The sequence below is a fragment of the Caretta caretta genome, chromosome 23 (assembly GCF_965140235.1).
Source record: "Caretta caretta isolate rCarCar2 chromosome 23, rCarCar1.hap1, whole genome shotgun sequence".
In the NCBI taxonomy this organism is placed as follows: domain Eukaryota; kingdom Metazoa; phylum Chordata; order Testudines; family Cheloniidae; genus Caretta; species Caretta caretta.
This window is the reverse complement of record NC_134228.1, coordinates 5,143,390-5,160,040: the sequence shown is the minus strand read 5'-3', so window position 1 is coordinate 5,160,040 and position 16,651 is coordinate 5,143,390. Positions and strand designations below refer to the sequence as shown.

Genomic DNA, 16,651 nt, shown 5'->3' with positions numbered 1-16,651 from the left:
TTCTTATTCCAAAGGGGGTTTATCGAGGCAGATTTTTTCACATACGATTCAGTCTTGTGATTAAACAGGACAAAAAAAAAAAAAACAACCCAAAGAGGTCAAATAAATATACAATAAAAAGTTAAACGGCATTAAAAAGGCGAGTGCTCTCAGTTTGGATAAATACAGCACACCGATACATACAGTATATTGGGGACGTCGGGCGAGGTTTTCAAGAGCGGCTAGCGATTTGATTTCTTGGGGAGCTCCCCTGCCTTGCCCTGGCCTAATGTGGCCTGATTGCCAGAGGGCAGCTGGCTCAGCAACGCCCCCCCTTTAGAGCTAGCACCCCACAGTCGCTAGTCGGTTTGAAAATGCCAGCGGTAGAGACTATCACACAGTGATAACATGGTTTGTGGTCACTTTAGCTTCAGCCCTTTAGGTGTCTCTGGGTTCGGTTTCAATCAGATTTCATTTGTACAGAATATACAAGGAGTTTTTCTTTGTTACAGGCGATAAGATGAAACAAAGAAGAGATGGCAGGGGATGCCAACCAGGGGGCAGGGATCTGCACCCCTCCAGCCAGGGTGGAATCAACCCCTGCCCCCAGTAGAGAGGTTTGAGAGAGCCCTGCGATCAAAGCTAACATTCCCCTTTTCGTTCCCCCCTCGTCGGTCTGGTTCCTGGTGTTGTCATGGGATTCTGCCTGAAGCAGCGACATGGTACAGGCTGCAGGGGACATCCCACGGCGTGATGGGTTAGTGTCCAAGCCAAAGTGGGGAAGCCGCCCCTGCTGAGATGAGGGAGATGGTTCCTGATGTGGCAAGGGTAACACTCAGCCGCCCAACGGCACCATGCACTTTGCAAACAGGGGGTGGGGAGGAAGAATTACTGTCCCCCTTGAGGATAGGGAAAGGGCGATGCCGGGAGGGGAAGGGACTGCCCCAAGGAGTAGGAACAGAACTTAGGAGTCCTGACTCCCAGCAGGCCTTCTGCCCTAACCCTTAGGCCCCAGTGCAGGTTGCAGTCTCGGTGACATTAGCAGAGCGGGGGGTGGGGTGGGGGAGGCCATGTGCCCACAGTCAGACCCTAGGTCACTGTCTGAGGGTGGGGGGGCAGGTAGGGAAGGCATTGTAGCCCCGGGTATATGGACTTTATTGCTGGGGTGATGGCAAGGGCGACTCTTCCCCAAACCGACTCTTAGCGCCATGGGATCCATCAGGCTCCGTGATGGCCGTGTCCAACCCTTGCCAGGGGAACGCCCGGCCTGCTGGCACTGGCTTGCTTGGGGGAGCGGGTAGGGGGTGTTTGGCCGGTGCACCCACCCTAGGTAACACTGCTCATGTCCAGTCCTGGCAAGGGTGGCCTTGCCCCCTGGGAGCAGCATGGGGGTTTAGTGTTCTGGGGGGAGCACTCCAGGTGCCAGGCCTGCGCTGGGGGTGGGCCGAGAACCAGGCTGCAGCCGGAGGGCAGGAGAACCGTTCGTGGATGAATGGAGCTCCTCTCACAGGGCAGGCAGGCGACCCTGGGCTAAGGGAGCAGTAGTGTCACACAGGAGCTGCCTGCTCGGAGACCCCCCTCCTCGGGCAGGAAGGGATTATTGCTACAATAAGGTAGGAAGCCAAGGAGGCAGAGGGCTGCTCCCCAGGGCCTGATGGGGCCGGGATCCAGGGCAGGGCCAAGCAGGCCAGGGGCAGGAGGAGGAGATCTGACATGGGAGGCTGGCTGGCCTGCAAACTGAAGGGCTAATAGGGCAGCATGGTTTGCACAGCTGGGCCGAGGGCAGCAGCAGCCTTAGAGACCAAACACTCCAAATCAGGCCCAGTGGCGCAGAGAGGGGAGGGCAGCACCCATCAGCCCCTCCACTGTCGACGCTGTAAACCCTGGTCCTGAGTCCTGTCCCCCTGTCCCAGTCACTCGCCTGGGCTGGCAGCAACCTGGAAACTGCCTTGCTAGCCCCACACTGCTCCCCGCAGGAAGGAACCTTCCTGGCCTGACCCAACGCACTGGAGCCTCTTATCCCAGGTCAACCTGAGCAACCTCCCAGCTGGCCCCCTCTTAAAATCAGTGCCCCTCCCTCCCTGGCTCTCCAGCCCCCCTTGTGATCACTAAGTCTGCCCCCAAACCCCTCCTGCTGACGGGCCTGGCGTCAGCCGGCAAGGGCAGCTCGGCTGGAAGCCGGCTGCAAGGGGCCGGCAGGGGACAGCTCAGGGAGGAAAGGAAGAGGCCAGGAGACAGTTCTGGAGGGTTTGTGAATCCTAAAGGTCCAGGGGTTACTTTGTGGTCTGGCAGTGCCTTGCCCAGGGAAGTGAGGGGCAGCAAGGGCTGCCCTGGTGCTGGGGAGGGGACGAGTGCCCAACGTCATGGAACAGCTGTGCCCAGCCCCTCCCCTCCATTATCCGTGCCTGGCCCTGAACACTTTCCACTCGCTGGCTGGGAAATAAAACCAGGCGACCTTGAAACAAGCAGAAAAAACATTCCAGAATCTGGCTTCTGGGCCCTGAGGGCACGGAGAGGGCTGGTCACGGGGCTGTCATCCTCCCCTGCCTGCCCTCCCCAGCCACACACGTCCGTGCCACTTCACTGGGTGAGAAGAGACGCCCCTTGGCAGTAGGTCCTGAGCTGTGGGGAGGTTGGGGGGGATAAGCTCATCGCCAGACGGGGTTAGCACCTCTGGAGAGTCCCAGGGACCCACCTGTTGGGGGAGACAAGAGGAGCAGGCCAGTAGCAGGCAAGGGAGCGGGGCGGGGGGCCCTCTGGCCTCCCACTCCAGCGCTGCCCTGTCCCGCAGCCCCAGCTCACCTGCAGGATCCTCTGCTGCTCATACAAAGACCTTGGCAAGGGCGTCGGCCCCTGCACTGGCGATCAGGGCCTTGCTGGGGTGGAAGGCCACAGCGTGGATGGCCTCCTCGTGCTTCTTGCGGTGGGCCGTGATCTCCTGCACGCACGTCTTGTTGTCCAAGTTCCAGAGGCGCAGAGAGCAGTCATGGCCTAGGAGAGCCATCGGAGAAGGGTCACCCGTGGTCAGGGGAGAAGATACTCATCCACGGAGTCGGGAATAGAACTCAGGAGTCCTGGCTCCCAACCCCCCTCACTCTAACCACTAGACCCCACTGCCCTGCCAGTCCTGGCTCCCATTTCCCTGCTCTTCCCTCAAAGCTCAACCAGCAAAGCCCAGAGCTCTTCCGCACAACACTCTGGATCGCTTGTTTACTGCACTTAGTGCTGGATTCTGGATTCACTTCCCACTGAACACGCCCAGCATGGGCAGTACCAGGCCAAATGCCCCCGCATTGCTCCCTGCACTGGAGGGACATCTCCCGCTAGGGGTGGGACAGGCGAGCCCAGCCCCCATGACCCATTCAGTCCTCAGCCCCTCTGACGCAATCCAGAGGGCAGGTCTAGCCATGCCAGCGGTGATGGCAGGTGCCCTACTCGGAAGCTGCTGAGATCCAGCAAACTCATTTCACTCCGGGGCCACGCGGGCGGGTACAATTTTTGGTCCCCACTGGATTTGAACACCCGGATCACTGCCCATCCTCCCCCCGGCAGGTGACTCTCAAAGCCGAAAGCAGGCAAGATGCATGCAGCTGGGGGGCAGGGTGGAGCAGAAAGACACTTACTTCCAGACATGAGGAAGACCCCGTTGGGGTCCACAGCGAGGCAGGTGACAGCGTCCAAGTGAGCGACCATGGAGTGGATGGCTTTCCCTTGGCACGGAGAGGAGAAAGGGTTAATAGGGCAGCTCCCACTCATGCCTGGGGCCTGCTCTAACCACTAGGTGTTCTCCTCACAACCCATGGGGTGGGGTAGCTTACAGCGCTGGATTCCCCATGGGCATGGGAAAGGTGGCTCCCTCTACTGGGGGGTCTTGGAGCAGCATGCTTAGGGTAGGGCACTGAGGGGCCGCCAGGGTGGCAAGAGGGGATGGGACCCTCCTGGGGAAGGGGGAGACAGTGACACCCCCAGGTGGGTGAGTGGGGTAGGCTGGGAGCCATCAGATCAGTAGACACGGTCTGTTCAAGGCAGGTGAGGGGAGCTGGAGGGCAGACTGGTCCTTGGGAGGGACATGGGCCTTGCGAGAGAGCTGATTCCATCGCATCATGGGTGAGTCTCCCTGCGAAGGGTGCACGGGAAGGCTCGCACGTGCGCCCTGGGGAGATGGCAGGCGGCACAGCAGGGGCTGGGTCCTGCATGCACAGATTTCACCCCATAACTGCCACCTACCTCTCTTCCTACCCCCAGCAGACGGGGGATGCCCAAGGCAGGACCCCAAGGCACAGTGATGTCAGAGCCTCCCTCAAGAGCCTCAAGGCTGTGGGAGAGATGGCCCCAGGAGGTGGAGCTCTGGGAAACAGCAAGGCCCTTCGCCCTAGGAGATTGGGCTGGCTGCCTTCCTGCCAGGGGGTGGGGCTGAGAAGGGGGCAGCAGGTCTGTCCCAGCCACCAGTAGACGGCTGCCCTACCTGTCCGGTTGTCCAAGAAGCGGATCCCTCGGTCATCATGCGCTGTGATGGTGACGGGCTGCGTCGGATGGCTCACCACATGATTGATTTGACTGAATCCTGGGTCAGAACATGGGAGAGGGAGCAGGTTACCACCGAACCACCCATGCCCCCTCAACCCCCCACCCTGGCCTGACCCATCCTGTGCTCATCCCTCTACCGCCCCCTGCTGGAGAAGTGCCTCCCAGGCAAGGATCTCAAAGCACAAACTAAACTGCTGGGCCTCACCGCTGCCTGGGAGATGGACACCTCATGGCGGGGAGAGAGGGAATCAGGGAGAGGCAGTGACTTGCCTACCATCACACAGCAAATCAATAAGAGCTGTGAACAGAACCCAGGAGTCCTGACTCCCAGCCTCCCCCACCCTCCCGTGCTCTAACCACTAAATCCCACTCCCCTCCCACAGCTGGGACTAGAACGCAGGAGTCACCCCAGCTCACCAGTGGTGGCTCTGGATTCCAGCGTCAGGATGGGCTGGGAGGTCTCCAGGTCGTACAGCACCGTGTTGCCCGTTCGGAAGGCGGCCACAACATGGGCAGGGTCCATGCTGGCGAACACGACAGAGGTAGGAATTCCGTACTCTGCGGGAGGGGCGGGGACACAGGGAGAACAATGAAGGCCGCCTTACGGGACCAACCGTCACGCTTCAGTGCCAAGACCACCCCTGCTGTGGCACCAGACAGAGCAAAGCATTCCAACCGCACTAACACACAAGCCTCAACCCAAAAAGAAAAGGAGGACTCGTGGCACCTTAGAGACTAACCAATTTATTTGAGCATAAGCTTTCGTGAGCTACAGCTCACTTCATCGGATGCATACTCCAAGGGTCTGGGTCTGTAGTCACCTAGGCAAATTGGTGAGGCCTTTTACCAAACCTTGTCCAGAAAGTGGGGTGCAAGGTTTTGGGAAGTATTTTGGGGGGGAAAGACGTGTCCAAACAGCTCTTCCCCAGTAACCAGTATTTGTTTGGTGGTGGTAGCGGCCAATCCAAGGACAAATCCGATGAAGTGAGCTGTAGCTCACGAAAGCTTATGCTCAAATAAATTGGTTAGCCTCTAAGGTGCCACAAGTACTCCTTTTCTCTTTGCGAATACAGACTAACACGGCTGTTACTCTGAAAGCCTCAACCCAACCACTCCCAAAATGCAGCCCTCTCTGGGGTGGAGTATGTCACGTGCACACAGCAACGGCACAAAGTTTTCAACGGGAAGTGAAGTGCCTCCCTGTTTCCCATTGAAACGAGAGGTCTGTTAGAGAGGCAGAACGGCATTCCCTGAGTTGGAATTTGACCAGGGCATCGAGCAGCATCGTGACTTTTTGGGAAGTTACCAAGGGATCTTCAATGCCAAGAGAGAATGGCCCTCGTTTTAGATGGCACCTATCTAAGGTACATATGTGCCCCCCACATCTCTGTAGTATCTGAGAGTCTCACAATCTTTAATGGATTTATCCTCACAATGCCCATGAGGCAGGGCAGGCCTATAATCCCCATTACACAGATGGGGAAACCGAGGCACAGAGAGACTAAGTGACTTGCCCAAGATCACAAAAGTCTGTGGAGGAGCAGGGACTTGAACCCAGGTCTTCCAAGTCCTAGGCTAGGGCCCTAACCAATGGGCCATCCTCCCACCTATTGAAGCACAGCACTCCCTAGTACTGTGCTAGGGCACTGGGGTCAAAACTGACCCAAAAAGAGAGAGAGATCCCCATGCTGTTCCTAACCCCCCAAAGCCTTAATCTGGTAGGGAACACCCTCTCAAAGGGGCCCCTATTTCCCAGCCAGGCTCTGTTATCCCAGGGTAGGGTTCGCTCACCACGCTCCGTGTTGTAAGTGCTGAGGCAGGATGGGTTCTCGCTAGGGTCCCATATCCTGACCGTGCCATCTGCTGAACACGAAGCCAGGCGGTTCTTGGAAGGGCTGAATGCCAGGCCCCAGATCGCATCCGTGTGGCCTTCCAGGACGTTGCTGAGGACTCCTGGATCTGGGCCAGAAACAACGCCGGGGTCAAGGAGGAGTCACGCCGCATCCTGGCTCCCAGCTGGGGAGTTTCACCCTAATTTGCCCCAGGGCCCTCCTCCAGCTGAGAGTTCCCAGCATACAGTGCTCCACCTCCACTGGAGTGGCCAGGCCGCAGTGCATACTGGGAACTGTAGTCTCCACAGGTCAAGTCAAGGGCCACTGCGCCCTGGTGAGTTTTCTACACATCAGGTACAGCCCGTCAGCTCCTGAAGAGATTCCAGCACAACCCACTCCCCAGCACTGCCACCCTGCCCTGCCCTCCCCTCCCCGGAAAACTCCCAGCAACCCCAAGGAGACAAAACCACCCTGAAAAATCACCCAAAATCTCACATTTGGGCCTCACTCCACCCTCCTCCCAGCTGTCAGGAGACAGGCTGCATACTCTGGGGTCTGCTCAGTGTGTAGGGACTGCCAGGGGAGAGAACGGACAGACAGCTGCCTGCACCCACCATAACTGTCATAAGGATCCATGCTCAAATCCGGGACCCTCCAGAAGCGGATCTTGGTGTCCGTTCCTCCGCTGTAGCAATATTCGCTGTTACAGCCCATGGCAATGGAGAGCACTGGACCCCTGCAGAAACGGGACGGCCACAGAAATGAAGGGCAGGGCAAAGGAAATGGGGCAGAGAAAGAATGGGGGAGGGGGACTTCCAAAGCCGTAGGATGGGGCTTCCCCTCTCTGCCCCACACTCACAAGGACTCTCCCAAGGAGCGAGCGTGGGTGCAAACCACACAGGATGAGCCAGCCACAGCCACCCACTCGGGGAAAGGCGCAGCCACGTGGAGCCCATCGGAGCCCTGGGCTTTGGGAAGGCATTCGGGGAGTCAGAGCACCCTCTAGTGGCAAAGTCTCTAGTTTGCCGTAGCTCCTTTGGCACTCCAGACAGCACCTGCCCGGACTGAACCACTTGTCCCTCGTAGACCGACGGAGTCGTTTAATGAACTTGCAAGACACCAGAGCTGCACTAACTGCACTTGTGGGTAGGCTGGGGGTTCAGAATTAGCCCTGACCCTCTCGCCCCAACCTCCTGCGGGTTTAAGCCTCACCCCTTCACTAAATCACAGACTGCCGAGACCAGGGTTCCAACATCTGATCCCAAAGGCTGTACTGGGGCCCAGGATCCAGACTCTAGGGTCATGGGCTTGACTCTCTGGGACCACAGAGTACATTAGGGAGATGCTCCGGCCAGAGTCACTCATGGATTCTGGACCCTGGGATCAATACACGGGTGGGGAGATGCCCCTTTGGACAGAGGTACTAGGCATCAGCCTCACACCCCAGGACTCACCTGTGTGCCCGGAAAGCGTAGACCGGCTCCACATCCAATGCGGCGTTCCTGCAGCAGGAGAGGAAAGGGCAGAGATTAGCGGAGGGGGACCCCCAGCTGGTAGGGCTGGATGCTTTATACTCTACCACCCAGCAGGACTGGCTCAGGGACAGGGCCGGACCCCACAGTGGAAAGGCCCAGGGTTCAATGTGTGACCTTCCCTCAGCATCAGGGGAGAAGGGGAGGGGATGTTGCTGGGATTTTAACCCTTTTGTGCCCACATGAAACTGAACAAATCAGGTTAACAGTTGGCAGTGCTCCCCTTCCCCACCTCCCCATCCCAAAATAACCAGCCCCACATGCAGCATGATGTGGAATGCCAGGGGGGAACCTTGAGGGGCTGCTGGCTAACAGATGCCTTAGACACGTGGGTGTATTTATGTTCTCCCTTCCCTAGATTTGGTTTTTACAGGGTGTGGTTAACGCATCTGCCTGGCAATCCCTCCCCACCCCTCCCCCACGCAGCGCCTCCTGCTGGCCCTGCTGAGCCTGGCATGCTCCCCAAGCTACAGGGGAGCTCACTTCTTGGCAGCAACCGTCTTCTGGAGGTTCCACAGCTTCAGCGTGCCATCCTCAGAGGCTGTGACTAGCGCGGACTCTGTGTGGTGGAAAACCAGGGCCCGGATCCCGTCGTAGTGACTCCGGAGGGTGAACTTGGGATTCCAGGTCTTCTTAAAGGCGTCCTTGCCATCTGACAGCTGGAAACACAAAACAAGGCAGCATGATCACAGCTATGCTCTCCTCCTCCTCTGAGCTGGGCCAAGCCATCTCCGTCCATTTTCAATTAAAGCCCCCAACAGGGACCAGCAGCCAGGCTGCTTCTGCACATCCTCTGCTGTTCTCTGAAAACATCCACTCAATGTGCAGCAGCAGTCCAAAAAGCTAACAGAATGCTGGGAATCATTAAGAAAGGGAAAAACAAAAAATATCATATTGCCTCTACATAAATATATGGTACGCCCACATCTTAGATACTGTGTGTAGATGTGGTCGCCCCATCTCAAAAAAGATATATTGGAATTGGAAAAGGTTCAGAAAAGGGCAACAAAAATGATTAGGTTATGGAACAGCTGCCAGATGAGGAGAGATTAATAAACTGGGACTTTTCAGCTTGGAAAAGAGACAACTAAGGGGGGATATGATTGAGGTCTATAAAATCATGACTGGTGTTGAGAAAGTAAATAAGGAAGTGTTATTTACTCCTTCTCATAACACAAGAACTAGGGGCCACCAAATGAAATTAATAGGCAGCAGGTTTAAAACAAACAAAAGGAAGTATTTTTTTTACACAATGCACAGTCAACCTGTGGAACTCCTTGTCAGAGGATACTGTGAAGGCCAAGACTATAACAGGGTTCAAAAAAGAACTAGATAAGTTCATGGAGGATAGGTCCATCAATGGCTATGAGCCAGGACGGGCAGGGATGGTGTCCTTAGCCTCTGTTTACCAGAAGCGGGGAATGGGCGACGGGATGGATCACTTTATGATGACCTGTTCTGTTCATTCCCTCTGGGGCACCTGGCATTGGCCACTGTCGGAAGACAGGACACCAGGCTAGATGGACCTTTGGTCTGACCCAATATGGCCGTTCTTATGTTCTGCTTGTGGGTTATTATCCCAAGCATCTGCCTGCCTGCTGGCTCAGTACCACACCTGTCTTAACTACATTAGGTCCTTATATGGCCTTCATCACTATGGTATCAGAGCACCTCCTCTCAACACCTTGTGAGGCAGGGCAGAGCAGGGATATTATTAGTCTCTTCTCGCACAGCACCTAGCACAATGGGGCCCTGGGCCATGACTAGGGCTCCTATGCGCTAACGTAATACACCTAATAAATAATAATTTCACTGATGGGGAAACTGAGGCACAGTGACTCACCCAAGGTCACAGAGGCATCGTGTGGCAAAGGAGAGACTTGAATCAGGTCTCCCAAGTCCCAGGCAAGAGTCATAACCACTCCTCTCAACCCCAACAGGCTCAGTTACAAACTTTTGCTGATGCCAACAGCAACATGGCTTTTCATGGAATTATGGAGCTACAGGACTGGAAGGGACCCCAAGAGATCCTCTAGTCCACCCCTCTGCACTGCGGCAGGGCTGAGGCTATCTCCCCTCTGGCCCTGGGAGCCACGCGCTCAGGTCTGGCGCTGGGAACGCTCAGGACAGAGCAGGGGTGGATTAGAACAAAACTCTTCTCAGAAGAGCTAAGAGGCAGGAAAAGAATCCAAACTGGCCTCGTACTCCTTCCTGCACTGGAATATGGCTGCATATTTGAAAGGGAAACTAGCAATCCAGTAGAGACTGGTCATACTGGTATGTTCACTGGCTATGCAGGAGGGTGTTCTGGTGGTCCCATAGGAATCAGAGTTTGCTCCATATGTCCCAGACCCACTGCAAGAAGGCCCCACCTCTAGCCCCCACTAGAGTTCCCATCTGGGGACTACTAGTAGACATGTCCTGCTGGATGCCAACTGTCTGCCTGGTGCCCATGGAGCAAGACAGCATCTGTATCAGACAGGACCCAATCATGTGGTCTGTCCATCTGCTCCACACCCAGATAAGCTGGTAGCTAGCGCAGCCCCCAAAGCACAGGGGTCCCTGCAGCTCCCTGCATGGAACTTCCCCCCATCCCAGCACGCAGGCAGCTGGCTTCTGCACCAGCTGAGATCCTCGGGTTACTTCCTGCAGAGGGCATTACAATACAGTCCAAGCTGGGGGAGACAGCAGCTAGGTCTGCGGAGAGAAATGACTGCTAAACTCCAACCAGGGGGTGAATGGGAGGAGATGTTCCTGGATACTGCTGCGCCCAGGGACCTCAGGTGCCAGAAAGATCCCCAGGCTGTGGGGCTCATCAGACTCATCTTGATGGGCAGATGTCAGTGCAAAGGACTGCTGGGTATTAGAGCCCACTGGAATAGGATGTACGGGGTGTACGGAGCGGTGCTGTGCCACGGATGCCTGGCACCACAGGCGGCACTGACTAACGCTCAAGGAGCCTGGGCTAAGGGCCAGCTCGGAAAGCTGGGGTGAGGAGATGATGCCGGCTACTCACATCACAACTGAGCTCGTTGTCGTTGGTGACAGTCAGGTCCGCCAGGTCCCCCAGACTTACTTCCCCTCCGCCGATGGTGTCCATGATAAACACGTCCGAGGAGAAGCCAAGCGACCCTGCTGCAAGGGGAGAAGGGGCAAAGCTCAGGGCTAACTGGAGAGGTGCCAGGTGGGAGCAGGTTTACAACTGGAGGAAAGGCAGCGGTATTCCAAGCTTGAGAAAGGTATGCTGGGAGCACCCCTAGGTGGGAGGTGGTCTGTAGGGCCTCTGTAACTGGGGATTTGCTGAAGAGGTCCAAAGAGGATCAGAGGAACATGACAGCTTGAGCATGATGGACCCCCCCCCCCCAACTTCTCCCCTCTATAACACAATCCCCACCCCACAGCCAGAAACAGGAGGGGAACAAAGGGACTAGGCATTACCTTCATGAGACCTGGGGTGACTGGAGATGGCAGATGGAACAGATGGTTTAGGAGGCAGCCCATCAACGTCCCGGAGATCGGCAAGCATGCCTTGAAGCTTAACTCTCCGGCTCTCTGCAGAGGAAGGAAAGATGAGGGGGGGAAGGTTAAAATCCAGGCCCTGGCAGCATGGTAAGAGACAGGTAGCTTCTTTGGGAACAGGACAAGACCCCCGAAATATGGGTTTGCCCTCAGCATTTGTTAGTTTCACTGCTTCCCCAGTTCTTGGTGGAAGTCTTTCATCCAGCCACATGGGAAAGAGAAACATGCAAGAAGAGGAATTCATTCAGTGAAGCCCTATGGCCTGTGCTATGCAGGGGGTCAGACTAGCTGCTCACAATGGTCCCTTCTGGCTTGGGAATCTACAAAGAGGAAAAGAACCAAAGGAACAGGCCTGGGACCTATTTTGTTCTATAAGAGTTCTTATCTCACCCTCATCATCAGGGCGCCTTTCAGACATGCAGTAACTGACACAATAACCACCTCTCCCCTGTGGTTCATTCTATCCCACAATGGCAGGGATTGTGCGTGTGAGTGGGGGGGTGTTTTGGTAAAGTTTTGCTGTTGTTGATTAAAATGTCCACACCACTCTGTTTCTGTTAGAGGAGCCTGGTCGGAGCAGTGCTCCCAGCACTGGGAGCAAAGGGTGGGCGGATTTCAGATAGTCCTTAGCTCCTGGGGGAGTTTGTTCCGCAGTCTGGGACTGGCCCCTGAGGACAATCCTTCTCCTGTGCAGACAGGCGTTACGCTGATGGTAACAAAGTTACATGGTGCTGGAGGAGCAGCGTCATCAACCATGCTCCCCACCCTGGAGCCTCTTTTAGATCTAGCCTGGGCCTGGGCTACGGAGGGCCTTGAAGATAAGGACTGAGACCGCGAACTAGATTCAGCTTCTGCAGGTTGCTGGTGTAGAGGGCAGAGGATAGGTGTGACATGCACACAGCAGCCAGCGCTGCTGACCCAAAACTGCCTTCGACTCTTGGTTTGAAACTGATGATGCATTACCAAAAGAAAGCTTTCCTTCCAGGCTGGGACACTGCATGGCCCATTGCAGCCCGGAGGAAATGTGGAGTGTTAAATTCCTGAGAACACAAGTTTATAGCAGCTCTAGAGGGCGCTCACGTCATATGGAGTCCAGGCCCAGGGGCTAGGACCAGCTTCACTGCCAGGAACTGGAGCTGCCAGGAGCCAGGCTGGAATCACTGATGGGGCGGGGGGGGGGGGGGGGGGGAGGAGGAGGAATGAACTACTGTATGAGTGTATGTAGGAACAGGGGAGGGAACGCTTCATGCCATCCAAGCCTGCAGAGGAAGTGCAACCGCCCGGTGCTTTCCTGCTGAAGGCTGGTTGAGGGCAGCCCCGAGGGGAAAGCAGGATCATCCCGACCGGACATGGGAACAGCAGCTGCCGCTAGCAATGTGCTCCTCAGGAAGTCTGCGTTTCCTCTCTGGAAGCTCAGAGCACTGCTGGGGGAAGAAGGGGCGAGGGAACCCCACATCCCTGCAGCAGAGATGGGGAGTCAGTGGCTCTTTCACCTTGCTAGAAACCTTTCCCGGTTTGGGAAGTTAAACCGGAGTTTGCAGTGTGACCCAGCAGTAAAGCGCACAACAGATCCCAGGGAGTGGGAGTGTGTACAGGAATCCCAGGGAAGGGAGGGGGCAAATCCTCTTTACAGGGCTCTTGGGATTTACATGCAGTTCTAGGCACCATGGTCCCTGGAGGATATGAATGAACCAGAGGGAGTCTGACAAACAGAAATGATCCAGGAGGGGGCTGAGAGTAAAGGTATTCTTCTTCCTGATTCCTAGCCTTCCTGCTCTAATCATTAGACCCCCACACCCCTCCCAGCCGACTCCCGATAGAACCTGAATCCCAGCCCCCCTGGGCTAGCCATTATACCCCAGTCCTTTCCCATAGCCAGAGATAGAACCCAGGCATCCTGGCTCCCAGCAGTCATGTGCTCTATGCAAAGCTTAGCTAAGCTACGAGGAAGCTGTAGCGGGGACAAGTCGCTGGCTGCATACATGAAGGATGTCACCCCAAAGGTGGGTGGGGAATTCATTTGGCTGACACATGGATGTAAGTTGCAGAAATGGAAGGTTAATGTGGGCTGTAAGGAGCTCGGGAATGATCTCCCCCAGGGACATGCAGAGAAGTGGGGAAGCCCCATCGCATGGGGACACAGACTGGAGGGTTTGGTCCTGTGGGGATGGCTGCTGGGAGCTCTAGGATCCTATCCACACACTCCCATTACCAAGCTCGTTCCCGTCCCCGGTGCGCCGGGCGTCCCCGGAGCCCTCGCCGTTCTCCCCAGAGCCCAAGAAGTCAAACTCGTTCAAGGCATCCTCAGAGTCTTCATCATCCTCCTCATCCTCCACCTCGGACATCAGGGGCTTTGTAGCAAGCTGGTAACACAGACTGGAGAGAGTTAGCCTAGGGCAGGGGGGCTCCAAGCTTAGCCTGCTCACCACAGCCTGTGGACACAATGCGGAGACACCAGCCCACGGGACTGACAGACCCAGACCTGTGATGGGGCCCAGGTAGATTCTGTTCAACACAGGAGGGCTGGGAGAGGAAGATCAGAGACCATGGCCAAGGAAAGCCTGGGCTACTGATTAGCTAGGGTGGGGCACATCTGCACACGTGGGAAGGATGCTGCCATTCTCCAGGCAGACTGCTTAGGGGGAGCTGTATGCACATAGGGCTTCAGTCACTAAAAGGGTTAACTGTTCTATACAAGGCCAATAGCCGCTCATACACACAAGCACAGCGCAGGGCTCTGCGCATGCGTGTTAGGACACGCGTGTGCACCAACATTAACACGACTTAGGGCTTCTCTGTCCCATTACCATGCCCCCAGATTAAGCCCTGGGGCGGCAGGTCCCTCTCACCATGGGGCAGGCTGGAGTTGGGAAGGTGAAGTCGTTTCAGGCATCGGTGTGTTATGGCAGCGGGGTCAGACCACCCCTCTGCAATCTTTGCGACGCAGCTGCTGCTGCAGCATGGATCTCGTTAGAAGCCAGAGACACTTAATGGGTAGAAACGGGACAAGGGAACCCTGCAGAAGAAACCACCACTCCCCTATCAGCAAGGGAAAGGGAACCAAGAAAAAGAGGGTGTATGGGGCAATGTTTAGAGCACAGGGGCAGCCAGGAGTCCTAGGTTCCATCCCCACCTCTGGGAGGAGAGTGTGTCTAGTGGTTAGAGCTGGGGGGCTGCTGGGAATCAGGACTCCTGGGTTCTATCCCCAGCTCTGTCACTGACTCACCATGTGACTGGGCATGTCACTTCCCTGCTCGCTCTGTGCCTCACATCTCCCATCTGTAAAATGGGCACAATGCTGGTGCACCCCACAGGACAGAGTGTGAGAATTAATTAAAGCACTTTGAGATCCTTGGATGAAAATGCCAGAGGAAGGCCAGGAATGATCATTGCTAGAAGTTTTCACCTTCAGCTCCCACCACCCACAGTAGGGGACAACTTCTTATCCGGCCGCTAAGGCAAACACAGTAGCATCTGATTATTATGTTACTTGTCCATTTATAGCACTCTTCTGCAGAGGCTTATCAAGCACTTTATAAAGGCGGATGTGTATTAACCTTGTTATACAGCTGGGGAAACAGAGGCACACGGAGAGGATTGGCCCACGGCCATGCAGTGAGACAGTAATAAAGCCGAGAACAGAACCCAAGAGTCCTGACTCCCAGTGAATCCTTGTTCTAACCAATCCACTACACTCTCCTCTCAGAGGAGCCGGGAGTTCTGATGCCCAGTCCCTGCCTTCAGAAACCTATCGGGAGTGCTTGTTAGAGTGGCCCAGGACATGTTAATTGTCTCCTGTCCTTGTAAGACCTGCCTTTACTCGCTGTTTCTTGTGCTGCCGCTGGGTCTCGAGAGGAAGGCCTTCCAGATCTTCCTCTTCATCGCTGTCCTCGTCCTCGCAGTTCTGGAGGAAGGGGATTTTCTCCATCACCGAGCTGCTGATTCGGTCCTTTGTCTCCTTCCCGGCATTCCTGCCAGAGGCAGAGGCGATACCAGGCCAGCGTTAGGGAACGAGGCTGCACTGCGGCCCCCCAACCCAGCATAGCCCACTGGGCAGAGAGAATGGAGAGCAGCTGCATTGTGGAAGTCGGGGAGAAGGGATAGAAACCTCCCTGGTTCAGGGCACTAACTGAGTTCTAACTGCCTGGGGTTGGGAAGTAATGCCATAGGGGTCTCCTGTCACACCTTCCTCTGAAGCAGCTGGGGCCAGCCACTGAGGATCCTGCTCTGCTTCCTATGCTAGAAGAGCTCCACGGCCCAGAGGTCCCTCCCATGGTGCCCTGCAGCTGGATATCAACACTTTTGCAGTGAACTCATGCACATCCCATTGGGGATGAGACACCATGCAGCAAAACCCCTCGGTGGGGGGCAGCTCCCCCCATACCATGCTGACTCCAGGCAAAGCGCCATGTAGGCGGCACGCCCCCTTTTTACCAAGCAGAATCAGGGCCTATCCCCCTCAACGCAGCGCATCACCTGTCTCCCCCACCAGCCAGACTCTGGGTTGAATGCATCCAGCAGAGACATCCTCCCCCAGCTTCCCCCACCAGCCAGAACCCCCCTCATCCAGCAGAAACCTACCCTGCCCCATGAGACACCCCAGGCTGGAACCCCCCTCCTCTGCCAGCAGGATCCCCATCCATCCATCTCGCAGAGCACCCCCTCCCGTAGCAGCCAAACCCCATCCATGCAGCAGCCTGTGAGAATCCCCAGCAAAGACAAGCACGCAGCCCCCGATATAACTCAAGAGGAGGCATAGAACAGCGATGCCCCCTACAGGAGGGGGGCAAGATGTATGGCCAGGACAGAGGGCTGCCCCCTCACCTTTTAATCTGTTCCTCGATCTGTTTGACAAGCAACGACTCGCCCCCGTTCAGCCCAGGGGGCCCCGGAGCAGGACCCAGCCCCAAGTCGCTGGGCTCAACGGTGCCGTTCAGCTCCACAGAGCAGCGGCCCAGCAGGGAGCGCACTCGCTTGGAACGCATGTCCAGGATGGTGTCTGTGTAGCCCACTTCTTCCAGGTACCTGCGATGAGGGAGAAAGGCGAGTTGAGAGCTAGGGTCCAGGGCAGGACAACATAACACTCTCCGTCTGCGGATCTCCACGCACTTTAGAGACATGGCGGGTCAGCAATCTCTCCAGAGCTGGCATGGGAAAGGGACTACTCCAAGTCAGCAAAGCAGACCTGAGAACTTCCCCCTTGCAGTCCTGTGCGCTCCCTCATTTTGTCCGTGACGTCAAGAAGGCTGCACAGACTTAGGG

The 16,651-nt window shown here is 56.2% G+C and overlaps 1 protein-coding gene across 6 annotated transcripts in view; it reads right to left on the bottom strand.

Annotated features, from left to right (window-relative positions):
* Positions 1–16,651, bottom strand: part of STRN4 (striatin 4) — a 27,542-nt gene continuing 10,891 nt past the window's right edge. For 2 of the 6 annotated variants that reach the window (XM_048833511.2, XM_048833516.2), the window contains exons 5-18: positions 16,214–16,414; positions 15,204–15,360; positions 13,602–13,752; positions 11,309–11,422; positions 10,887–11,005; positions 8,354–8,529; positions 7,793–7,840; positions 6,953–7,074; positions 6,298–6,465; positions 4,924–5,064; positions 4,445–4,543; positions 3,603–3,689; positions 2,782–2,970; positions 1–2,674 (exon numbers count right to left, since the gene is read on the bottom strand). In XM_048833511.2, the coding sequence (XP_048689468.2) occupies positions 2,801–2,970; positions 3,603–3,689; positions 4,445–4,543; positions 4,924–5,064; positions 6,298–6,465; positions 6,953–7,074; positions 7,793–7,840; positions 8,354–8,529; positions 10,887–11,005; positions 11,309–11,422; positions 13,602–13,752; positions 15,204–15,360; positions 16,214–16,414 (1,753 nt within the window). In that variant the 3' untranslated portion in view covers positions 1–2,674; positions 2,782–2,800. Of the gene's footprint in view, positions 2,971–3,602; positions 3,690–4,444; positions 4,544–4,923; positions 5,065–6,297; positions 6,466–6,952; positions 7,075–7,792; positions 7,841–8,353; positions 8,530–10,886; positions 11,006–11,308; positions 11,423–13,601; positions 13,753–15,203; positions 15,361–16,213; positions 16,415–16,651 lie in introns of all 6 variants that reach the window. The other 4 variants (XR_012665819.1, XM_048833514.2, XM_048833512.2 and 1 more) reach the window with 4 other exon arrangements.